Genomic DNA, 27342 nt, shown 5'->3' with positions numbered 1-27342 from the left:
TAACTGGAGTAGAAAAAAAATTAGAAATGTATAGAACACTCCTGATTCAGCACGGAGGTGTGCCTTATTACTGCCCTCCCTACTGCAACACGGACACTCCTGCACTCTTCTTTCATTGTGACCCATGCTCACTCATGGAGCCTTCGATGGCTCCCCACTGCCTACAGATTCCAACTCTTGCTGGCCTCCACTCACCTCTGCAGCCTGGCCTCAACCCCCCACCCACTTACCCTCCCATTCATCTGCAGACTTCCAGCACACCAGGACACACACCACACTCCTCCTCTACATCCTGTCCCTGCCTTTTGCAGACGTTTCATCCTCCTGAGACACATCCCAACCACAGTGGGCCCCAGACCAACCACCCCAGTCACAGGATTTCCAATGGACTCTTCGCTCCCAAGACTGAGCGATTCTCTCTCCAGCTTTGTATAAATCCCCACATCCTAACCCATAGCACTCTGTCTGGCCTGGCTTTGAATTCCTCCCTCAGCTAGCTAGTAGCCAGGTGCTCTCAAACACAGTTGTTCACCTGGCATCTCAGTTCCTGAATCTATAAAGCAAGGCTGCCACTAAGTACTGTGAAGGAGTGCTGTCAGCATGAGGTTGCATCTGGAAAAAGTGGAGTTAACTAAAAAGAAGTAGAACCACAGCTATAACTACCAATGACCTTTCTACTTCCTCATATTCTCCCAGAAGTTTTTAATACATCCTCATGTTTTTATCTGGATTCACCTGTTTTCATCTAACTCCTTCTCCCTGTAATAACTGCTGGTCCCAGCTGCCACAGCCACATAACAGCACAGTCATCAGGACATCAACAAGAGATGGAGCACAAGTCTGGAAAAATGTCTACAATGTCCCTTACCTATACACACAAGGACAGTGGCCCTACTCCCCTACAGGAACCACTACTGTTATCAACCATCATGTTTTCCATCTCAACACCCATCCTCAAGGGCTCTTGACCCACCAAAGCTTCAAGTTTTCAGTCCTACAACCAATGACTAGGGCTGGAAAGCATTTCCCACAAGAGGGTTAAAAGTTGATCTTTTTCAGATAGTTTATAAAGCAGATAGCAAAAATAATGTGTGAATTGTTTAACAATGGTTATTGGAAAAACCGATTTTAATCAAGGGGAAACATGCCTTTGAGGTAGCAACAGAACCTTGCTCTAGTATTGACAGTTCAATGATAAGAAGGAAAGAAACAAAACATTAAGATTTTTTTGATGACAAGGGAAACAAATAATCCAACAAATATTCCTGGGCCTTAAATAAACCACACTAGGGGAGAACAAGCTTGAATATATACAGGAGAACTACCCAACTTGGACAAAGCCTCTGATGGGATGGACTGATCTTATCGGTCTCTGCTGGTCAGTTTCCCAGGCCTGGCATGAGAGCGCTCAAATGGAGCATGAGCACAACCTCATGGGACATGGGAAAAAAAACAACAGAAATAAGGCCCTCATCACATACTCCAAACTATGCAGACGTGTCTGTAGCTGCTGATGTCAGAGGGTCTGGAAACCTAAGGAAAGGAAGGATATGGACGTGGAACGTTTCAAAAGAAAGAAAGAAGAAAGAAAAAAGAAAGAAAAGAAAAGAAAAGAAAAGAAAAGAAAAGAAAAGAAAGAAGAGAGAGAGAAAGGAAGGAGAGAGAGAGAGGAAGGAAGGAAGGAAGGAAGGAAGGAAGGAAGGAAGGAAGGAAGGAAAGAAAGAAAGAAAGAAAGAAAGAAAGAAAGAAAGAAAGAAAGAAAGAAAAAGGAAGGAGAGAGAGAGAGGAAGGAAGGAAGGAAGGAAGGAAGGAAAGAGAAAGAAAGAAAGAAAGAAAGAAAGAAAGAAAGAAAGAAAGAAAGAAAGAAAGAAAGATAGATGACCTACTTTACTTTCTTTAATGAAAGTCACAAATTCCAGAGAGGAAATGGCTTGTGGAGATATAGTTACTAAATTGAATACTTAGGTACTATATTTAACCATATTATACAATCTTTCAAACTCGGTGATGACATTGTTAAATATATATGGAAGTATTTTATTTCAAGTGCACAAAAGAGAAACATACCTAGAAAATTCCAGGACGTTAAGGATTCCAAATGTCTGTTCCTGTCCCATCTAAAGGAAGAAAAGCAGGCTCTTACCTGAGGTGCAAAGGATTAAAATCTCAAAACAACAGTTTCCGCAGTCATAAACCTCTCTATACATACATCTCCCTGCCCCCCCCTTCCAGAACTTTCTTTCTCTGTATATGATACATGTATATAACTCTCTCCCTATCCAATATATACACATATATTCTCTCTCCAGCTCTCCCTCTCCACCTCATTCTCTCTGCATCTTCTTTCCCTCTGCAAAGGCCTTTGTAACAGGTATGGGTTTTCCCACAAGCCAGTTTGTGGGGTCATAGCTCCCCCTTCTGGTAGAAGCTTCTCATTTTTCTCCAGACCGTCACAACAGCTGGCTGACACAGTCCCTTCCAGGACAGGAAAACTCAGGACACAAGCTACAGAGGTCCACCTGAAACCTTGGGACAGGTCATGCTTCTAAATTCCAAACTTTACACATTTTATAAAAATATACGCATACATCATGTGCCATAATTATCCAGAGGGGTCTGGGGCAACATTGAGATTCCTAAGACCACAAACGGCCTCATGTCATTTACATTTTGCTGCAAAAAGCCTAATTCCCCAAATATGGGGGCGGGAAATTTTTAGAATTCAAAGCTTCTTGGATTTTGGATTTAGAAATAAAGATGATGGATCTGCATAAGATCCTAGGGCAATTAATCTAATGTTACATCAGGTTCTTCAAAGTTGGAACCTCATCATCCTCAATTTTTCCATTAGGTTCTAGACTATGTGTGTACCATTTTCAAACTCCTTGATCAAACCTGCTCTCTATTTCCCCAGTACATCACCGTGGAAAGAATATGGGCTTTGGAGTTCCATATGAGTTCGAATTCTGTATCTGCCACTAAGCATGTGCCTTCCTTATGAATGGTGGTAGCCCTGTCCCGTGGGTTTGAGAGAAGTAATGAATGAAGCAACACGCAAATTACCAAGTGCACTACTGACACCCAGCGGCACCAGGTCACCATTACTGCTCTGTCAACAACTCCCCACCCTTTCTCCTCACATCCTGAAATACACTCAGGGAACCACCTCATCCAACCTTCATAGGCTTCTGTTCCTCTCTTTCTGCAATCATCAGTTCTTTCTCCTCAGTCTGGCTCAACTTGGTCAGACGCTCATTCAGAAATGTGCCCACTGACACCCCACAAATGGGCACGAGTGCCGTGACTGCCAGGAGCCAACCCCTCTTTGCCATCCCATCAACCACCAGGCAACCACATGCAGCCCACAGACTCAGCCATTAGGATGACAAAGAGGGCCACACCGTGTAAACAGCTGGTAACCAACTCAAGAATGCATAGTTTGAGGATACTCTGGTATTAATGATTAAATAGGATTTTAAAGTTATTATTATGAACCTTAACTAGTCAGGTAGTCTTATTTACTCCCAGAAACATGGCCTTAATAAGTTAATAAAATGACAAAAAGGGATGCTAATTCGCTTTTTGTCAGCATCTACTGCCATAATGACACCAGTGGGCTCTCTCCCTAGCTCTCCATATTTGTCTGGTACTGTGAGCAAAGCAGAAACAGCCATGTTCTCCTCATCTCGGGCTCTCCTGTGGCCTGTCAGTCCACACCCACCCCCAGTCCCTATCACTGCAATGCAGAGAAAACAGTAGCATCCATACAACAGAAAATCCCAGAGCAAATGTTAATGAGTCTCCTCATACTGAAGGGGGTAAAGACTTCATTTGTGAAAAGCTTCTATGAGGGAGATTCGATACTCAGTTACTTTCTTTCACTTTAAAATCAAGTAAAAACAATTATGATTTGATTTTTGTTCTCCAGAAGAACCTGAAAGTGCCAAGAAATGGGCACACTGTATAAAGCCTGATATTTTCTAGGTTTTGCAAATAAGTACAAGAAAAATGGAGCACTGTGCCGAGTCAGAAACAGTAACAACTTTTACATAAGTTAGAAGTGAATTTCAAATGCATTACCAAGGCCTAGAGACACAAGGATGCATGAACGTAAAAACTGTTAAAATCCATGAATCCTCCCCAAATTGAGAGGTAGAGGAAGGCAGGAGTGAGGGAAGGCAGTAACAGCCTCCAAGCCCTCATCAACCCATCCTATAGCAAAATGCAGCCCCTCTAACTGGCCAGCACGAAACACGCCAGCGCCTTGCCAGTCCTAACCCAGCAATTTCCCCCACTTCCCACCTCAATGGTTCTTACTGGATGTTATTCTTGATTTACATTTTTTCCAATCACCACATTTCTCTCTCAGGCTTCCTGAGCAGGGAAACTCAAAAATCAATTATAAAATAAATAAACCCTTTGACCTTAGGGAAAAGAAAAACTCGTACAGATAACAAAGATCTTCAGTGCCACCTCACTTCTTCCCCAGCTGGGAAGACTGAAGCCAAAGCATTGAGGGCTTCACTGAGCAAGTGCTCCAGGTGCTAAGGCTGCAAAGACAGAGCTGCAGATCCTGCCCTCAAGACAAGTGGGCCATGTGGTTATTCCCATGTCCTGTTACAGAACAAAGAGCAGGCTTGCTAGGCCCTTTACTACAAGTCACACCAGCGTATGAAAGCCTCATGGAGAAGCATCTCTGAGAGAGAGAGAAAACTGCCTGCAACACAAACACAACATGAATAAGCTGATATAATCATGTGATACCTGCAGCTTTGCAATGGATCTGGTTTCCCACAGGAAAGAAAAAAACAAACACAGAAATATGGCTATCGTATTTACATCGGACACGCTATTTCAAACACAGAGTCTTCAAAAGGCAGGTGATGTACCACATCAAGAGGTGCCCAGGCTTGTCACTTACGGCTTCTATGATGACGGAGTATGGTGTTCTGGCTGTGAAGACAAAGCCCAGCTTCCTAGCTCCCTTCACCAAAGCAGCTTCATCTGTCAATAGAGTTGATGAAGCATTGACTAATCACAGGTAACAGTAGAATCCTGTTGAGCATGTATTATTATTATTTTCAAATCAACCAGATCTGCAGCAGCTGGAGTGGCCTGGCCTAAATGCACAATGGTAAGGATTCAGGATTTAGGAGGCACTCACTCACTCCCACCACGAGGGTCCTGAGGGCAGCACCTCTGTTAGGTGGGAAGACAGGACCTAAAACTAAGTCATCTGGACAAGAGTGATGGCATACCTACTATTCTCGGTTGGGGTCAAGTTCTCCCTAAGGAATATCAGTAACATTCCCATGACTTGCTGACTAAACATCTTCTCTGAGTGAACAAAGAAGCCAGTCCACCCTCCCCTGAGAGTTTTGTCTAGAACAGTGTCTTCTGCTAGGAGATGCAAGCTGGCCTGGGATCTCCTCCTGTGGTCCCAGTGTTACAGAGTCAGGAGGGCTCATCATCACCTTTCTGTGGGTTTATCATTTGGAAACTGTATGAGGCCAAAGGTAAACAGTGGGGTCTTTGTGGGGCATGCCTCCCCAGCACACCCGACAAGTAACTGCAAACATCCAAGTCTCCAGAGAAGGGGACAGCGGGGCACACGCAGCCCAGAGCCCTCACCTGGGGAGGAGGCCTGGTAGATGATGTTATCTCCATCCTTCTCAGGGACGACCGTGTGGCACACAGCCAGAAGGGTGAGGAACTCCTGTATGCATGGAGCCGTGGGCTACAGACAAAAGGGTAAGATCATCTGTTAAAACATGGCTGACATACACCAGAGTTAGATTCAGCCACCCTCTGCTTAGAACCCTGTGCTGGCTTCCCCCTCCCTTTAGAACAAAGGTCGAGATCCTAGCACGCACTCCACGTTCCCCATGATCTGGCAGCTGCTCACCACACAGTTCCAGCTCTCCTGCCTCTTCCCTCCTGCAAGCTCCACCAGCCACTCTGCTCTGTAGTTCCTCAAACAAGGCTCGACCTGTCCCACTGCTCCATCACCACCCTCCACCTGCATGCAGCCAATTCTTACTCATCCTCCAGGCTTCAATTCAACGGTTGCTTCCTCTGAGAAGTCCACTATCACCCCTATCTTGGAATACTGTTCTTGACCTGCTAACCCTGGGGTCATGTGAGAACAAGGAGGCATGTGCCCTTCCCAGGATTCCTCCAGCACTGGCCCCACTTGTTCCAACATTTCAGTCTTGCTGCTCACATGCTTCTTCCCATGTCTGTGAGTTCCAGGAGTGCCAGCAGGTCATCTGCCTTCCTCACCAGTGTAACCCCAGGCCCCACAGACAGAAGGCACCCAGATCTATGTTGGATCAATATACCGAGAATGGATTCACCAAAAGCCAGGTGAGTCTCTGGCTTTCTCTTCCATTGTCCTGGCACTTACTCTACATCATGTCTGTCCTTTAACTTGGTAATAGCTTAAAACCTATAAGGCAGTGCATCCCTCACTTACTACTTAAAAAGAATCATCCTGGATATGTATTTAATATATTTCTCCCATCTCCACACACATTCCTTGTAAGTTTTCATTGGGATCAAAATATGACATCTTAATACTGTTTCCCCATCTAAGAATACAGAATGCCTTCCTATTTATTAAAGGCTTTTAATACTTCTAAATATAGTCATGGCATATTTTCTTAATCTTTTATTAAAAAAATATTTACATGCCTACCATACGTGAGGCTTTTTATCTATCATACTAGGCTTTTTATCTATTGCTTTTCATATCATGAACAGAATCTTATTTCTATTATATTTCACAAGAGTCTATTCAGATGTAAGTAAAAATACTGAATTTTATAAATGAATTTCATATCCAATTGTAATTAACCTCTTACTGGTTCCCCAAGTTTAGCTGACTCTCTGGGGTTTTAAGGCAGCCAATTATTGTATCATCCACAGATGAGGACGTTTTTCCTTTTCTTTTCTAATATATACACTTGAGTTCTCACTTGTCCACTTGGTCTAATGTTTTCAGGATGATGTTCAAAGCCAAGGGTGACACCATGCTTCCTTGTCCTCAGGTTATCTTAACACCAAAGTCTTTAACAGTTCACTTTTCAACAGGCAACTGGCTATGCATTGGAGATCGATTTTGTATTTGCACATTCAGGAAGCAATTCTGTGTTTTCTAATTTTTGCAGAGTTTTTGTCTTTGCTTTTTAGTCACAAATGGATGGTGACTAATATTTACACATTCTAGTTTCTCCTCTGACCTATTAATGTGATTTAAGAGCAGCTGTATGGAAGCAAATACAGCTGCTCATGTGGCCACTTCTCATCAGCTTTCAGGAAAAGGAAATGCACAATTACAGTTCAGTGAAATAAGTTTATTTATAAGTTCCCCAAGGTCTACACTACAAAATGCCAAGAAATTTTATCCAAAAGCACTGTGGCACCTGGGCTTTGATTCCAGATAGCCTTCCCCACCTGCAAGCCTCTCCTCATATCTCATTGGACAAAACTGTGTAAACATCCACACCCCTGACCTAAGCACTGGTGCTGGAGTCAACTCCCCAAGTCTCTTCCAACAGGGTACTGGAGAATCAGCCACGGTGACCCTGACATTGGGTAGTAGAATCTTTTGCTAAAGTTAAAAGTGACAGTCTCCAGGAATATTAGTTATTAGTGTTTGGGGGACATATTTACAACAGAATGCTAATTTCTTGAGAAGGCAGGATAAAAAAACTTTATATGCCGTATGATTTCAATATGTGTAGTGTGTTTTTTTGTGAGTGTTCACATGTATATGGAAAGGGACAGATTGAAATGTTAACAGTACTTTGCAGCAAAGGATAAAAAGAGATTTACAGGATTAAAAAGTATATTTCTCTTCATTCTCAGAGTTTCCTTACAGTGAAACTAAATTGCTTTTTATGTAGAGGCAACCACTCCTTCCAAGTTTCTGAGAGTCATCACAGCAGCCTAGAGAACTGGCTCTACAAGAGGGGACATTCTGTTGACTGCCAACAAGAGAAGAATTCTACCTTCAACAAACTCTCCCTTGTGTAGCTATCACACCCCTTTCTCAGGCACACTCTCCCAGTCCTTGCTGGTATGAATTACCAGTACCTGCAGCTCCTTCAGTGAATAATCCCTCTTCCAAAGTGGCCATCCTCACCCCAGTCTCCATGCTGAATGTGCCTTAGGCTTGATCTAGTGGCTAAGGTGGAGACAGACCGTGAAGGAGATGAGCAGTTTCTGGCCAGACATCTGCTTTAGATGAGACCTGGTCATGGGAGCAAGGAAAGCTACCATCTTCTATGAAGGGCAGTAGACCATACCCACTGGCTCCAAAGTTCCAGAAGAAACGGGTTCTCAGGTTTTTGAGTGCATCTACCAGAAGACCCCAACCCTAGTCCCAATGTCTCCTTCCTACTAGACTTTGGTGCAGATGATTTCATGAGGCTGCCACTTCAGCCTTTTAAGAAGTTCTGCCAATTTTACAATTAGATCTTGGGCCTGGTCTTTGGTTGTATTGGCCTCAGTGGCAGGAGCTGAAGGAAATCTCTAAAGGCTGCCAAAGATGACTCTGGCTTCCATACTGTGCCTTACATAGGCAATTAATTGACCTGGGCTTATTGTTTTCTTTCTTTGACATAAATGGTAATCAGTAACAACCAGTTCCACAGACAATTCAATGAAAAAAAACACATATATAAAAATGTAGTATGTGGGGGGGGGAAATTGCTTCCTCCTGCATCTGAGAGCTATGGAGCTAGCACATCACCTCATCCCACAGTGAAACATGAAAGAGAGTCTTTGATTTCATAGCAAATAGTAAAATATTTCTGAGAGTTATAAAGAAGAGTTGCACACACTCTCAAATTAAGTTTCCACTTTGAGTAGTAGGCCAGACAACATTCTTTAAAGATTAAAAAAAGTCCCTCAGACAAAAACATTCTAACTTTGGTTCTCTAGTTAATCTGACATTCTATAATAAATTACGAAAGGAGACAAATTCCATTTGCAGCCTATGGATGTTTGTAATCTATTTTAAACAAGTGCTCCATGTTTGAAAATAAGCTTTGTTTTCTATAACTTACAAGAAAAACCTTTTATAACTTGAAAGAACGGATTGTTGGAGAATGTATATAAATTAAAGCTTTTATGTGTAGAAAAATATACATACACTCTTTTATCATTTTAACCATCTCTAAGTGCATGACTCAGGGGTATTAAAAACATTCACATTGCTTTGTACCCACCACTATATCTATACCCAAAATTTCCATCTTCCCAACAAATCTGTATCTATCAAACAGTAACTCCCTGTTCTCAGCTTCCCCTAGCCCCTAATAACTTCTATTCTGTTCTGTCTCTATGAATTTGCCTATTTTACTATTTTAGGTACCTCATAATCATAAAATATTTGTCTTCCATTTAATAGATTTTAATCTACACAAAATGCTTTATATATCTAGAAAAAAGTACTTTTTATGTGATGAATGTAAAAAAAATAGAAAACTAGGCATGTATAAAATTGGTAAACAAATTACACCTATAAAGTATTTATATATACATATACAAATAATTATTCTTGAAGACTCATCAGAAGTTCCAGACATAACGATTAAAAAAAGAAAAAGGTTGTGTGTTCTTCCTTGGTAAATCTTCGGGAACTTATCCCACAAATAGGAAGTCATGGGTTAGCAATGTAACCAAAGGACCACGTGAACTGTTCCTTGAAATTTTCCATAGGTTGATTCTTTAATAGGCAAATTCCATCTTGGCTATCGGCTCACACAAAGCTTAAAACATAGTCCTAAAGAGCCCAGAGTATCAAAAATGATGACCCATGAAAAACAAAAATTCTGTAGCAGATGGAAGTACTCCCTTGGGAGGAAAGTAAAGATTTTCTTGGTCCAAATGTTTTAATTTCAGTCAATGGTCTCAAGACAGTTTAGATAAGAATGTGGGATATCCATAGGCTAAAATCCGGAAATGCTTCTTCCCTTTCCTCAAGCATATTTTGGCAAAATAACCATGTGATCTAACAAGCTCTGTATTTAAAGTGTTTTAAAAATCTATTAGGTACACTTAATCCAATCTCACATTTTCTGAAAGAAAAATACTAGAGCCTATAGTCTTCATTATTTATAGTTGAGCTAAATGCTAAATGTCAATGGGATCATTCACATAGTAGCCAAGATGAAGACCACCTTAGAAAGCTTCAAGCATTGCTTAAAAAATGTTGAACGTAGGCAAGCAGGCTTTTACTAAAAAATTAGAAAATAAGTTCTCCAATCCATAGCCACATTATGCATTTAATCAACTGTGAGTGTCCAGATGATCAAAATACCTTTAAAGTTTCCATGTTTTCATCAATACTTATGATAACCTAAGTCAGGGCTTCCTTTTCATAATGGCTGCATCTGCCCCTACTCCTGATAGCCTTCCCACTGGAATAAAAGGAAATTTGGCTCAGCAGGGTAGGTGAAAGGAAAAGGAAGAAAGGAGCTCACTAACTTCTCTAAAGGTGAGATTCCTTCCTAAAATGCCTGCCATTGGCCATAGGCAGGAAATGCTCATTAGAAGATCCTCTCCATTCAAAGGTTAAAAGAGGACAGGCTCGAGAGGAGCATGTGAACAGTGGTTAAAAACCCAGCACACACTCATGGGTCCAGCTTTGAAGAGAACATCTGTATGTGTATATAAATTAACTGAACTCAGTATTTCAAGATTTCAAAAATGGAGATCCCAGCAGCAAATAGTGTATCTCTCAATGATCTCTACTCCAAATGAGATTTGCCCCGTCCACTGATTTTCTATACCCGAATTTTAGGTGAATGCAAATACCATTCAGTGCAGTGCCCACAATGCCCACATTTCAACAATTATGTTAGCCCTAACACCCACAAAAGAGATCAGACTCTTCTATCTACACAAAACAAAATCGCTTTCTCAGGGTGTGGTATCATACCTATCCCTATGATGCAAAGGTATACCATGGCTCCTAATGATTTTACATCTGTTTTGCAAATTAGTAGAAATCCCTTGAGTGTTTTTTATTCATCTCTTCCCCTACTTCCTAGCAAGGTGATTGATATAAACTAGGCCCTTAAACTGTTTACTAAATGAATGAGTAGATAAATGAGTCTCTTATTTAAACAAGAATCCACTTGTGTGCACTGTTCCTGAGCTTACACTGGGATTCTGAGGCTCTAGGCTGTGCACTAGGCTCACCTCACTTCCTCTGCTGCTTTCTCACCTACTGATCTGGGCCAAGAAAACAAAATTCATGAAAGGAGACTAAGAGCAGTTTCCTAAGCCTCTAGGATGCCTTTCCACCTTCTTTCCTATTCACCACCCCAACCTCAACGGACACATTTAGTCAACCTGAACACTATCTAAATACTATTTGAGAATACCTAAGTCCTCTTTTCAAAAAGCAAATTGTCACAAGGTCCAAGTGTCCTCTGACATCCTTGGTTAAAGCTACCCTCCTCCACAGAAGTTTCTTCTCAGATACCACTCTTCTGTTTGAAGAACCTCTAGCCTCATAGCTGAACCTACCTCTAACATTGAAATACGAAAAAAAAAGACCACATCGATGCCTGTGACTGCAACACAAAACAATGACTTCAGCAGCACCTACTGTGTGGTCTGGGACCACATCAGCAGCATCCCCAGGGGCTGAGACAGAATGTCCGGATCCTGGCCTGTGGATATAGGTACCTTACATGCTCACATTTGAGAACCATGGCTGGGAAGGTTCTAGCATCAACAAATGGGTAACTGCAGTAGAAAACAGGAAATCTCCTTGCTGAGAATTCAGAGAAATCCTTATATATATTTGTATCTTAATGACATTTTGGAATGATTAAGTTTTAGTTTTGCTCAAGTGTACCTAACTTTAATTTTTTTTCAGAAAAAAATATTAGATCTAATTTATACTGATTAAACTGGTTGCAAAACATTTTGATCATTAAATACTCTTCTAAGTCAATATTTTTCAAAGTACCCTTTAAAATGAATTTAGGCAATCCTACAATTAATCCTGGTTTGTTAGAATAGTTGAGATAATGTGATGTCCTAGTTAAGAATCCAACAGATGAAGGTTCTGAGTCTCATTTCTAGATTTGTCTGCTGGTAACTCTTGGCCAAGTCAGTATTTCCACGCAGCTTCCTATCACCTCTCTGGTATGACCCAAGTGCTAAAGGAAATACACATCAAATGTTTGGCACACAATAGAATGCTATAAATGCTACATGTCCTGCCATATTTTTCTTCCCTAAATTATCCTGATCCAAGCACACTGTGATTGTTTTTCAAAATGCATGACCTCTTAAATTCACAACTGTGAAGAAATAGTACTGCAGAAATCTTAAAGAGCTAAAGAATTCACAATGTTAGAGTATTCCATGGTAAGACTCATCTTAATCTTGAGGTGAGACTTTCAATCTTCACCACATATTTAAGTCAGCTTTTCATTAACTTACACTGAGCATTAACCACACAGCATTTATTTAAGATCACCTCCCTGAATATTAACACTAGAAAAGTAAAACTGCACATCTTCCCTAAGGTCCCAAATTGCAAATTTCAAGACACTGCATGTACACATAAATAAAAGTGCATCATAAGCTATGTAATGTCCTAGAAGCAAAATGATGGCCTTACGTGATGATCTTCGATGTTCTTCAAGAGCCTGGGATCATCAAAGTCACAGGAGTCACTGGGGGGAGGAGGCATCCGGCTGTGAAAAAAACAGGAAATACTAATTCAGTTCAGAAGGTCCTTTAAAATTAGCCCAAACCTTGTAAGAATCTGTCTTTAAGAAGACGTACACCTAAAAAGCCCATCAATTTATATTAAACTTTTAAAGATTTGGAATACTCTATATTCTTTCAAACCATGAGACAGAAAAATTTAGCCGTACTATAAGCAAAATATTTTATAAGTTATTATAAACAACAACATGGTTACAAGGAGAAGAAACATGCAGGAGTCAACACTTTGTCACTTTGGTTGGTCTCTGTGTAACTCCTACCAGGGAAAATTTCTGAGTTCTGCTCAAAGCAGGAAAAATAAGAGGAATGATTGCATCACATCTGTGCAATCATTTATGGTCAGAGTTCATATGTAGGAGAGAAAAGGAGGCAAATAACTGTGAAAAGGAAAGCTTGATATGATTGCTGTGAGCTAACAAACTGGAGAAAATGTGAACAGTTAAGTATATTCCTATATTTCCACTCCTTCCTAAAACTCCTACTTCAGAACAAAGACAATGGAAGAAATGACCACAGTCAAGGTGATATCAATCTGAACTCTGGATGTCAGAGTTTAGTGCAGCAGAAATCAGCAGTTTACGAGAGGAAGCACCTAGAACACAAGCTGATGTCCCCAGCAGAACTTTGAGAATGCTGAGGAAATGGCAGCCTGAGGTACCTGTCTGATAAGGGGAAAGTGGGAAGCAGGAGGGGTTCTAGATCCATCTGAGGAAGATTCAGCCCGCAGAAACCTTCCCTCATCTCTTGTAGCCAGGTAACCGAAACTTTTGCACCCAGGAAGCCATAGAAGGTTTATTGTTTAGAGAAGTTAAATTAGAGTAACCTTGGACCCAGCAACACTGGGCATACAAGTAGGTTTAGGGTAGGGAATTCTCCCAAGATAGGAGTTTTAAGTGAAATCTTTATACTCTGATAAGTATGATCACCAGCCCTCTGCCTCCATTCAGCTCCCATAACAGCTACAGCCAGATGTATAGCCTGGAGAGTTCTTCTCATGAGAAGAAGACTTATCAGTTCACAAAGAAAGACAGATGCTGACATTTAAGGATCCATTAATAAAACAGTAGGTCCTGACTGATCATCCCATAGGGAGTCCAGTCAGTCATCAATACACTGTCTTCCCTACACACACAGCCCTACCAATCAGCTTTGTTAGTATATAAATCTTAAAACATGAACACACAACATCACTAATCCCAAGAGAAATGTGAATCCAAACCACAATGAGATACCACTTCACACCCACTGGGATGGCTATTTAAAAAAAAACAACAACCCAGAAATTAACAAGTGTCATGAGGATACGGGCAAATTGTGTATTATTGACAGGGATGTAAATGGTACAGCTACTGTGAAAAACAATATGGTGGTTCCTCAAAAAGTTACACATAAAATTACCACACAACACATCAATCCCACTTCTAGGTATATACCCATAAGAACTGAAAGCAGAGACTCAGATACTTATTTTTGCAGAGACTCAGATACTTAGGTTTACAACAGCCGTATTCACACTAGAAAAAGTAAAAAAGTGCAAACGCCCATCACCAGATGAACGGATACACAAAATGTGGTATACACATAAAATGAAATATTAATCAGCCTTTAATGAGGATAAAATTTTGATATATGCTACAATACATACAATACAACTTTGAAGATATTATGCTAAGAAATGGGAAGTGAGCAGGAAGTAATAAACCAAGGACTGGCTATTTTTTTGTTAAATCCTTGTAGTTCCACTATGCTTTTAAAACCACATTCATATTAAAAATTTTAATTTGATTCTCTTTTAGAATAACAAATGAAATTTTATTTACAAAATATTCAGGTAAAAATGCCAATACAGAATCGTTCTTTTCCACTAAAACATCAAGAAGTGCTAGAATCTACTTACCAAAAATCATCTGAGGATGGTTCTCTTGTCAATTCTGGAAAATGACTGCCAGAAAGAGGGAGATAGAGTGGTCACAAAACTGTGATCAAAAGAGGCACTCATATAAAAACATTCTCCAGGATTGATCATAGGCCATGAAACAGTCTGCATAATTTTAAGAAAAGTGAAGTCCTATCAAGCGTCATTTCCAATTATAATAGTATAACTAGAAATCAACCAGAATGAAACCAAAAAGTCACAAATATGTGGGATTAAATAATATGCTACTGAACAACCAATGGGTCAAAGAAGAAATCAAAAGGAAAATCAGAAAATATGTTGAGACAAAGGAAATAGGAATATGACATAGTAAATCTTATGGGATGAGGCAAAAGCAGTTCTAAGAAGGAAATTCATAGTGACAAATGCCTACACCAAAAATCAAGAAAAATATCAACCTAATTTTACACCTAAAAAATTAGAAAAGAAGAACAAATGAAACCCAAAGTTAGTAAAAGGGGAAAAGTAGCAAATATTAGAGTAGAAATAAATGAAAAAGAGAAAAAAAACAATAGAAAAGATTAATGAAACTAAGAGCTGGTTCTTGGAAAAGATAAAATTGGTAAACCTTTAACTAGATCCACAAATAAGAAAAAAAAAGAGAACTCAAAATTAGAAATGAAAAAAGAGATATTAAAACTGATAACACAGAAATACCATGGAACATAAGGCACTACTATGAACAATTATATACCAACAAATTGGACAACCTATAAGAAATGGATAAATTCCTAGAAATATGCAACAAACACTGTATCATGATGATGAAACAGAAAATCTTAGATTGATTACTAGTAAGAAGATTAATTTAGTAATCAATAACCTCCAAACAATCAAAAGTCAGGTCCAGACAGCTTCATTTGGGTGACATTTTCCCAAACATTCAAAGAAGAATACCAATCCTTATCAAACTTTTCCCAACAATAGGAGAGAAACTTCCAAATCTGTTTTACAAGGTCAGCATTACCCTGATACCAAAATCAGACAAGGATACCACAAGAAAAGAAAATTAAAGGCCAATACCCTTGCTGAACATAGGTGCAAAAATTCTCAGCAAAGTATTAGCAAACTGAATGCAACAATACATTTAAAAAATCATACACCATGATCAACTGAAATTTATTCCAGGGATACAGGAATGGTTCAACACCTGCAGCCAATCAATGTAACATACCACATTAACAAAATAAAAGATACAAATCATATGATCACTACACTAGCTGCAGAAAAAATATTTGACAAAATTCAACATCCATTTATGATAAAAACTCTCAACAAAATGGGTACAGAGGGAACATACTTCAACATAATAAAGGCTATATACGACAAGCCCACAGTTAACATCATACTCATTAGTGAAGAGCTAAAAGCTTTTCCTCTAAGATCAGGAACAAAACAAAGATGCTCACTCTTGCCACTTTTATTCAACACAGTACTGGATGTCCTAGCCACAGCAATCAGGCAGGAAAAATAAAAGGCACCCAAACTAGTGAGAAGTAAAACTACCTCTATTTGTAGATAACATGATACTATATGTAGAAAACCTTAAAGAATCCACCAAATAACTCTTAGAATAAGTGAATTCAGTAAAGCTGCAGGATACAAACTCCATACATAAAGGTCTGTTGTATTTCTATACATTAATAATGAACTATTAGAAAAGAAATGTTTAAAATCCCAATTACAGTTGTATAAAAAAATACCTAGAATAAATTTAACCAAGAAGGTGAAAAACCTGTATACTGAAAACTGTAAGACATGAAAGAAATTGAAGATGCAAATAAATGGAAACATACTCCATGCTTTTAGACTAAAAGAATTTATATTGTTAAAATGTCCATACTACCCAAAGCAATCTACAGAGTCAATCCAATCCCTACCAAAATTCCAACAGCATTTTTCACAGAAATAGAACAAATAACTCTAATTTGTATGGAACTATGTAAGACCCAAATTGCCAAAGCAACCTTGAGAAACAAAAGCAAAGCTAGGGGCATCACATAGTCTGATTTCAGACTATTATTACAAAGCTATAGTTATCAAAACCAGACAGTATTGGCATAAAAACAGACTCACATAGATCAGCAGAACAGAAAAGACAGTCCAAAATCAAATCCATGTACTTACGGTCAAATAATTTCTGACAAAAGTCTCAAGAATATTTTAATGGGAAAATCATGAACTCTTCAATAAATGAGAAAACTGGACAGCTACATGCAAAATAACCAAACTGAACCACTATCTTTAACCATATACAAAAATTAACTCAAAATGGACTAAAGATTTGAATGTTAGACCTGAAACCTAAAACTCCTAGAAGAAAACATAGGTTGTAAACTCCCAGACACTGTAATGATTTTTTGGATCTGACACCAAAAGCAAAGGCAGAAAAAGCAAATATAAACAAGTGAGACTACATCAAATTAAAAAGCTTCTGCACAGCAAAGGAAATCATCAACAAAATGAAAAGGCAACCTACCTATAGGAGAAAACACCTGCAAATCCTATACCTGATAACATAAGGGATTAATATCCAAAATATATATATAAAAAACTCATAGTACTCAATAGCAAAAAAAAGAAAAAGAAAAGAAAAGAAAAGAAAAGAAAAAGAAAGAAAAGCCAATCTGATTAAAAATGAGTAGAAGATCTGAGTAGGCTTTTTTCCAAAGAAGACATACAGATGGCCAACAGGTACACTAAGATGTGTTCAACATCACTAATCATCAGGGAAATGAAAATCAAAAGCATAATGAGATATCAACTCCTACCTGTTAAAATGTTAGAAGAATTAACAAGTGTTGGCAAAGATGTGGAGAAAAGGAAACTTTTGTGTGCTGTTGATGGGAATGTAAACTGGTGCAGCTGGTATGGAAAACCATATGGAGTTTTTTTTCTTTTTTTTCTCAAAAAATTGCAAATAGAACTACCATATGACCCAGCAATTCTAATTCTGGGTATTTATCCAAAGAAAATGAAAACACTAACTCAATGTGATATACTCACCTCATGTTCACTGCGGCATTATTTACAATAGTCAAGATATAGAAACAACCTCAATCTCTAATCAATGGATGAATGGATAAAGAAAACATGGTACATGCACACAATGGAATATTATTATTCAGCCATAAAAAAGGAAACCTTGCCATTTGTGACAATATCCATAATAGGATATTATGCTAAGTGAAATAAGTCAGACAGAGAAAGACAAATACCATACAATCTTACTTAATACATGACTCAAAAAAGAAAAAAAAGGCGGCGGCAGCTCATAGCCACAGAGCATAGGTTAGTGGTTGCCAAAAGCAGAGGGTAGGAAGTGGTCAAATAGGGAGAAAGGGGCAAAAGGTACAAACTTTCACTTATAAAATAAGTAACTTTCAAGGATTTAACAAACAACATTGAGACTGTAGTTAATAATAAATACTATATTGCATATTTGAAAGTTGCTAAAAGAACAGACCTTAAAAGCTGCACTGCAAGAAAAAATAAATTTTGTAACTGTATGCGGTGACAGATACTAACTAGACTTATTGTAGTGACCATTTTACAGTATATACCAACACTGAATCATTATGTTGTACATCTGAAACTAATAATGTTACGTATCAATTAAACATCAATAAAAAAGACAGGCATTCAGATCAAAATATGAGTAAGGCATTTATAATTATTAGATTATAAATATAAATATATAGAAGCTAAATTAATAGAATTAAGGTTTTAAAATTAAATTTATAGCATTAAATCCAAGGATTTCTCACTAGGCAAATATTTGCAGAATAAACTGGCTAACTGTTCAAAGTTGGGGCCAATTAAATTTTATTTTATCTTTTAAATTTTTAAAAAATATTTTATTTATTCATTCATGAGGGATACAGGAAGAGAGTCAGAGACACAGGCAGAGGGAGAAGCAGGCTCCATGCAGAGAGCCCAATGTGGGACTCGATTCCAGAACTCCAGGACCATGCCCTGGGCCAAAGGCAGACGCCCAACTGCTGAGCCACCCAGGCATCCCCAGGATCCATTAAATTTTAAATACATTCAGTAGTAATTACATATCTAAACCTCTTATAAATATCCTTCAAAAATATCAAAAAGGCATTTGGCTAGCAGCTAAAAATAAACTCATTTTATTAGAAGAATACAAATCAAATTTTTAGTAAGTGATAAATATACTTACCCATAGGTTACCCCAGCAATGCTACACTTCTTGAAGTTCATGATATTGCATGTAAGCGTTCCAGTTTTATCAGAAAATAGGTATTTTACCTACATCAAAGAATGGAAGAAACATGCATCAAAAATGTAGTTAAGTTAAAAAGAAAAAAAATGTAGTTAAGATGCAGAGACCAATAGACAGTCTTTCCTTCTATATTTTTCAAAAATTCTATTAATTTTAAAAGGCAAATTTCTTTAAAGTAAAATAAATTTTATAATTATATATGTTACAATTTTATGTTATTATAAAATTAATATATTTTAATGCTTAGACCACTTAAAAATCTTTTCCACTAACCAAGCCTAGAATCGAATTGTGTGGAAATGTGCAAAGGAGGCTCCAGAAACAGCCCTGGAGTCATGTCGACCTGTAAGCATAAGCACTAAGTTCTGCCACAAGGTAGCTCAAAGACACAGATCAGTCTCCAAGCTATTCCCACCATCTCATACCTCACTCTTAGTGTTCAATATATCAAGACAACAAGCTCAGGCTTTGGCAACTCTTAAAATATTTTTTATCACTCCACTCCTAGTTGGATTAAGAAAGCATATCCTAAAACAACACAGAGCAAACAAAGCTCCCCCGTCACAATAACAATTAAGATGACATGAAGATAACATAGGACTGCTATAGATTATATATAACTTTCTGAAACTCAAAGGTTTACAAATTTAATACACAAAGCTCTCAATATACAAAGATGAAAAGACAAAATTTCTAGAGGTCAACAATCTAAGCATTTTGACATAATTAACTGAATGCAAAAGAAATGAAATCTAAATGCTTATGTGCTGTGTGAATTAAGTTCTCTCCAGTGGATCATGTGATGGGGAAGAAGGAGAAGAGTTCAAGATCACAAGAGGGTAGGTTCCGAATACTAAGGCATCATACGGACTCTAGAAAAGTCACCTCATCCTTCTTGGCTCCAATTTCCTCATCTAGGAAATAAAGAGTTTTGCCAGAAGATACAGAACATCATTTTATGTGTAACATCCTGGAAAAATATGTCCAGTTTCTTCACAGTTTTCTAAAGAGAGGCCATGATTGCTGCTGGATGTACTCCACAAATCACAAATGGAAGCTATGCTTTACTGATTTATGGAAGAGCGATTAATACTGTGAATTATTTATTCTGTACTTTTTTTAATGAGACAATATAGGCAAATATGCTATTAAGTATTTTAAAGCAATCAAAGGGCTGTCAGGTAAAGGAAAATTATTAATGTTCCTAAAGAAGTCAAATAATACATAGAAATAAAAAGTATGGGTCATTAACGCTCCAACTATAAATAAGTTTTTATATGAATTTTACATGAAGTCTAGGGCTACAAAAAAATTCAATAGATTCAGCTTTCCAATAAACAATGTCTTTCTGCCCCTTTTTAGAAAAAATTATAAGATTGTATCAAATGTTTAAAAATGCAAAATTTCCAATACAGAATTATCCAGATTTGCTCTCATTCTCCTATTGAATTTTAACTTATCCTTAAGTTCCAATTCAAAACTTTTGGAGCAAGCAAAGTTTTCCCATATTCCCAATTAGGATGAATTATTATCCTGGGTAGAACTGGAGCACTTTTTGTTTTGTTTTGTTTTGTTTTTTGAGCTGGAGCACTTTTAATCCTTCATTACTGGAATCTAGTTGAATGGGTCCTGAGAACAATAGTATACTGAGCACTATGCTAGACAGACCAAGGCAGCCAAAGACCTTATCCCAGGCACAACCACACCCTCAAAATGGGCTCAAAAGGCTCCAGGAGAAAACAGACACCACATCACTATCATGTCTCTCATTTTACAGTATTCATATTTTGGGAGACTGGTACGGGGACCTAGAAGAAAGATAAATTTACTCTACCCGAAAAACTGAAAAAGGGTTCAAAGAGGAGACAAATTTAGCCTGACATATATAGCACCCACCCCTGTAGGGCTGTTGGGAGGTTTAAATAAGATGTATAAAATGAAATTATCATCTCTAATTGAGTGCATTCAAAAGGATAGTCCTTACAGTAATTTCAACAGAAGATGAAGATATAATGCAAAACAACTCATTAAAGGACACATGGGTTTCAAGGGTGATGACAAAAAAGAAACTTGTTCCCTGGGATTTTCCAGAAACAAAATCTAAAGCATGTGAGAAATTTAGTAGATTTATGTCCTTCAAATTAGCTCCTCCATGTTTTGTAAGATTACCTAATACCTACAGATCTGAACCACTGTTTTCCCTATCATTTACTCCTGATAAACAATTTTAATGTCTAAAATAATATTGTACTTTATTTTTCGTATTTTTTTGCAGGCACCTTCTAGATAATAAAACACATCAATGCCTCAAAAACCAGGTCAAAGCCAACTAACATTTCTATTTCACAAAACTTTCAAATGCTATATATATAGCTCTTTAGACATCAAAACTACATAGAGAACTATTTTTCCAAAATGTTTCGTGGTTCTAGCAGTGGGCTCCCCTGATGCTAGAGTCACCCACCACTGCCACAGGTCCCAAAGAGGCTCTCACCTGCCCAAGCTCTTCATTAAGGTTTGAGGTCCTGGCCATTGCGGGAGTGTCATTTCCTAGATAATACATGTCTGTGTCCTGAGAGAGAGAAGGGGTGAGGGAGCTTCAGAAAATATATACAATTAATCCTTCATTTAGACTAACACAGAAAAGAAGCTACAACAGATAACTTAATATTAATGCTCATTTTTAATTTGGGGGTGATAGTACAGTGGCTATTAGTATAGAGAAATGCCGTAATAGAAGAAAACATGTAATTTACATACAGAAGATTTGGTTTCTAGATGATTATTGCATGACCTACACTAACCCATACTTCTGAGCTCAATATCTCCCTCATGGGATTGTTGTGAGGATCAAATAAAAATGCACATGGAAGTGCCCAGTCTACCAATATTGGCTGCTGAGGTCCAGTGCTTAATGGCCAGGGCAGTTCCCTTAAAATTCCACCTCCACTCTTGCATCCAAATCCAAGTCTATGGTCCTCATAACCTTTGATATATAATGCACACTGAAACAGACAACACCTATGAGACCTCTTGTGCAGCACTAATCAGACTGTAAAAGCAGGAGAAGCATTTGCAGCCATTTTATCCCCACTCACCAGAAGGCATGCATCTGCTAAGCACTCTGCCTCCATCATCTCATTTAATCCTCATAAGAACCCCATGAATAAACAGGCACCAATATCCTCTTGTCTCACTGACCAGGAAGCTGAGGTGACAGGTAACTAGTCATTGCCATCACCAGCTCAATGATAGCTTTGCCAGAGATCCCTTGCCAGTTCTCTGGCTAGTTCAAGTCCTAGACCCAATCATAAATTATCTATATTCCTCCTTTTCTGGGGGCTCAGCTGTAGGACTGATGCTCTGAGAGAATATGAGAAAACGTGGTTGGCATTGTTCCGGCAGCTCAGCTTTGAAGCTCTGCTGAGATACTCACCCAGTTTATAAAAAGAGCTTGAGTGTATTTCACAACCTCAAGAGTCACCAACAGACTAATGGGAATAAGATTGTTGTATAGGATGATGAATGTCAACAAGTTATATCCGAAATTATCCGAGGTTGTGTCTGTGGACAAAAACCAGAGTAACTGTATAGCTTCAGTTTGTCTCATTTGGTTTCCTTTTACTTTATTATTGGGAACTTTTTCTAAAAGATGTTCACAAAAAAAAGTCTACTGGCTTACATAGAAATTTTAGAGATCTGAGTTGCTTATGTAGAAATTTAGAGATTTGAATTAAACCAGTTATTGACTATTTACTATGTGGAATGACCTGTGAATACAATGACTATTAATACAATCTCTCCTAATAAAGAGTTGGCTTCAAACAGGAGGTTGTAGGGGAGGGGAGTAAGCAGGAGCAAGCCTGCCCCTCACTGACCATGCAGCAGCATACATCTACTGAGGAGAAGTTCGTTGGGCATTGCTGAAACCAGGACAGGAGGGTTTTTTTAACGGGAAAGCATGGTCACCAAAGGCCAGCCAGAAGAACAGAGGCTTTACTCTAGTTTTGGCAGAAGAAGACAGCTAACTAAAAAAAAAAAAAAAAAAAAAATGCCTAAAAAGAATACAGGCATTTCAAATGACTGTGAGGAATATCTACAACCTCACTAAGGTCAGAGTCTATCTGGGATACTCCCAAAAGTCTCAATGGTAGCAGGAGAGGGAGGCAGGAAGACTGAAGCCTATTTATTGAAGATAACAGAAGAAAATTTTAATATAAGAGGATCCCTAAGGATTGATCAAGACCCCTAGGGGGCAGAATCCAAAACAGAAGTGGGTCAGCTTAGACAGGAACAGGAACCAGGAGAGGGAAAAGAGGTACAAGGTCTATATCAAAAGAGAAAAGTTATTTTCCTGATGATCATGACACACTAGTTGAAGGAAAAAGTAGTAGGATCTTGGCAGGAGGAGGGGGGACTGCTGAAGACTAAAGGTTTGACTAAAGGTTTGAGTATTAACAATGCCTCTTCAGGGAAACTGGTATTTCAAGATAGTAAAAGGCAAGGATTGGAAATTAGTAATTTCAAACCACAGTTGAGTTTTTCAAACCACAGTTGAGTTTCTCCCCCAGGAAATTAGTCAAATGGTGGTTGTTTGACAGCCTGAGAGTTCTGGAGGGTAGTTGTGATGGCAAGATAAGAGGCTGGGAAAGTAAAATAGGCAAAAACTAGTCAGTAGTTTTATTTTCCTACCATCCTTTCATTTACTTTTCATCTACTAAGGCTTCCTGCTGATTGCTTCTTTTCTTTCTGACATGCTACTTTGCTATCTTGTTTTTTTGAATTAAGTGGTTGCTAAATAGGATCTCTAAGTACCACAGTTAACAAATGTCCCTGAGGGATAATCTGCTTAGGAACAAGTATCTGCCAATTAGAATTATGTATTAAGAAATTTAAAATTTCAGGTTTGAATACAGGCCCAAAATAGCTTTGTGCCATCATACAGGTGATCAATAAGCAAAGTATATTCAGGAAAGACCCTATGTATAAAAGTTCATTCAGCTAAACAAGAACAATCAAGTAGAGATGAGTGAGGACAGAATATGATAGAAATTGAAGTCAAAGCTCCAACAGTGACAATGAGAACGTGAAGTCTGATGGCTTTATAACAGAGCGACTCCAACTTTTCCATGAGAAAACAAAGCAGACAGCATGATGGGTGGGACAAAAAGACCATTCTTTCATCACGAATCATGCAGTTCATACTGGAATTTGAAATTGCCTAATGTCAAAACTATGAAACTATATATGTACACAAAGTATTAGTCTGCATATCTGAAGCTAGACATATAACATGGTCCAAATCCAAATTTTAAGGACCAAAACCAAAGGTTTTGATCCAACCTATGAGTCCCAGACATATTTGTAAAGTGGCAACAATAGTTCTCCCAGGCAATTAAAAGTGTTTGATTTTTCTGCATGAAATAAATAGAAAAGGGAAAAACTGTTTTGATCGGTTTAACCAAAATATACTTAAAGAGTAACAAAAACCTCAAAGATTCCAAAGTTTTAAAATTCAAATTTATTTCTCAAAATATTTTGTCATTAAATAGTATTTATTTTCTGGAATTGCTGTGTAAGGAGATTGGCAAATCTCTCCAAAAAGGAAGAAATAAAGTTGAACAAAATTATCAAAAACTAGCAGTTAAGGTGCTTGAGAATTGATCACAGTGCGTACAAAAAAATTCAAAAGCATGTATTCAAAAAAAAACTACTTAATGTAAGTGGAAACCTTTGGCATTTATGTCAGAAGCTATTTTTCTCTCCTTTCCCCTTGAGCCATGATGCTTAAGTTCTGTTCTGGATGGGTGGTTGTGACTGGCAGCTTGCATCCCCCACCCCATCAACCCCTGCTCCATATTGCAGAAATTCTATCCCAAGGTGAGGCAGGCTGCTGCTCCAGAGTAAGGCAGGTTGTTAGGACAGGAACAGCCTGAGGAAGATGACATTATTTGGAACATAGCATGAAAAAAAGACATGCCGGGGGCACTGTCAAAAATAATAGAGATCTCAGTGGCTAATAATCAGAGAAGACAAATATCTTACAAAATCAGTAGGAGCAAACAAGAGGAGACTAGCCAGAAATTAAACAGGGATATCCATGGAAAGAAATGGCCAAAGAAACCTTGGTAAGATCACACCAAATCCTGGTAGTCCCAAAGGTCATGTCCATGCACAAGGCTGTAGCTGCTTAGGAGAGACCAGACAGGGTACTTATGAACTACTACTCCCTGACTGAATGTGAGCAGACTTTAAATTCCCCAAAAGCTGAAGGCACTACACAAGCCATGCATAGATCAAACAACCTCTGACCAATCACTGGCTAACCTCTAAGCTATGCCTACCCCTAGGAATCCAGACTTAAAAAATAAAATCAAGAAGAATGCTAATGAGGACAGGGTTTCTTTCTACAGCACTGAAAATGTTCTAAAGTATGTAAGGGGTAAAGGTTGCACAAATCTGTGAAAACACTAAAACCCACTCTATACTTTAAACTATACATTTTAAAGGCATTAAAAAGTCAAAATGGAAATAAAACTGAGCAGTAACAGCAGAGGCTATACACTGCAGGAGAAAACAGACTTCATAGAATTTTTCCAGGCAAGTCACTAAACAGATAAACAAAAACAGCAACAAGCCCGAGGAAGAGGAACAGAATCCAGAATTGCCAGAACATATTATCCAAAGCGCCCAGTTTTCAAGAACAAAAAAAAAAAAAAAAAAAGGAAAAAATATGAAACATACAAAGAACCAGGAAAAAACAAGCAATAGAAACTGCCCTTGAGGGGGACCCAAATGATGGACCAGAGACTTCAAAGAAGCTATTATAAATACATTTAAACAACTAAAAGAGGGGATCCCTGGGTGGCTTAGGGGTTTAGCGCCTGCCTTTGGCCCAGGGCACGATCCTGGAGTCCCAGGATCGAGTCCCGCATTGGGCTCCCAGCATGGAGCCTGCTTCTCCCTCCTCCTGTGTCTTTGCCTCTCTCTCTCTCTCTCTCTCTCTCTCATAAATAAATAAATAAATAAATAAATAAATAAATAAATAAATAAATAAATAAATAAATCCTAAAAAAAAAACTAAAAGGAACTCTTTATGGAATTAAAAGAAATTATGATGACAATGACTGATCAGATAACACTGATAAAGAGATGAAAGAAAGAGCCTAGCAGAAATTCTGAAATTGAAAAGAAAAAAAAATCACTAGTGGAACTGAAGAGTAGATGTGAGCTAGCAGGAGAGAGAAACAGACAAACTTCCATATAGATCAAAAGAGATTACTCAATCTCAAGAACAGAAAAAAAAAAACAGAATAAGGAAAAATTAACACAAACTAAGGTCACATCACGTGGACCAAAGTGTACATAATGGAATTACCAGAAAGAGAAAGGAGTTTGAAAATGTGGCAGGAACAATATTTGAATAAATAATTGCTGAAAACTTCCCAAATTTGGTGAAAAATACTAATGTACATATCCAAAAAGCTCAACTAAACTCTAAACAAACTCAAAATTACTGAAAACTGAGGACAAGTTTGAAAGCAGCAATAGAAAAATGACTTACATATAAGGGTAAAAACTTAGTAAGATTAACAGCTGACTTCTCATCAGTAAAATGGAGGCCAGAAGGCAGTAGGATGGCATATGCAAAGTACCAAAAGGAAAAGAACATCAACCAAGAATTCTAAAATTCTTGAGAACACTGTCTTAGCAAAACTGTGCTTCAAAAAAAAAGGAGAAACTAATACATCCCAAAATAAAAATAGAGGATTTGTTGCTATCTGATCTGCCTTACAAGAAATACTAATGGAAATTTTGCAGGATGAAAGGAAATGACACTAGATGGGAATTAAATCCACTTAAACAAAGGATATCAGTAAAGGTAATAACACAATCACTTATAAAAGACAATTACATATTTTTATCCTTTCCTTTGACTTTAAAAAATATGGCAAAAATGAATATAAAAGTACATCATTGGACTTTATACAGATGTAATATATATGACAGCAATGACAGCACAAACGAATGAGAAGACAAAGCTACATGAAGCAAAGAAATGACACAAGCTGGTATCTTAAATTTACAGAAAGAAATGAAAAATACTAGAAATGATAAGTATGTTCATATAAAATAACTCTGTAAGGATATTTTTTCTTTTTGCTTAAATAGACATTATAAAATATAAGGCAATAATTATAACACTTATACTGGGGTGGTAACATATATGTAATAGATATGACAATAACATAAAGCAAGGGAAGAAATGAATCTATACTGGAGTAAATTTTCTGTATTTTACTGTAATTAAGTTAGTATTCATCTGAAGCAAATGCCGATAAATTAAGACATTTATTGCAACCCCAAGAGCAACTACGAAGAAAATAATTTTTAAAAT

At 38.0% G+C, this 27342-nt stretch overlaps 1 protein-coding gene across 1 annotated transcript in view; it reads right to left on the bottom strand.

Moving 5' to 3' along the window:
- Positions 1 to 27342, bottom strand: part of ATP8A2 (ATPase phospholipid transporting 8A2) — a 491575-nt gene that overhangs the window by 393306 nt on the left and 70927 nt on the right. The window contains exons 11-18 of the mRNA XM_055317488.1: positions 22381 to 22508; positions 21439 to 21516; positions 18882 to 18970; positions 14657 to 14701; positions 12650 to 12725; positions 5632 to 5737; positions 4922 to 5004; positions 2068 to 2117 (exon numbers count right to left, since the gene is read on the bottom strand). Coding sequence (XP_055173463.1) covers positions 2068 to 2117; positions 4922 to 5004; positions 5632 to 5737; positions 12650 to 12725; positions 14657 to 14701; positions 18882 to 18970; positions 21439 to 21516; positions 22381 to 22508 — 655 coding nt within the window. The remainder of the gene's footprint in view (positions 1 to 2067; positions 2118 to 4921; positions 5005 to 5631; positions 5738 to 12649; positions 12726 to 14656; positions 14702 to 18881; positions 18971 to 21438; positions 21517 to 22380; positions 22509 to 27342) is intronic.

Source organism: Nyctereutes procyonoides, unplaced genomic scaffold, assembly GCF_905146905.1.
Source record: "Nyctereutes procyonoides isolate TBG_1078 unplaced genomic scaffold, NYPRO_anot_genome, whole genome shotgun sequence".
In the NCBI taxonomy this organism is placed as follows: domain Eukaryota; kingdom Metazoa; phylum Chordata; class Mammalia; order Carnivora; family Canidae; genus Nyctereutes; species Nyctereutes procyonoides.
The sequence above is the reverse complement of the archived record's forward strand: the minus strand, read 5'-3'. Positions and strand labels throughout refer to the sequence as shown.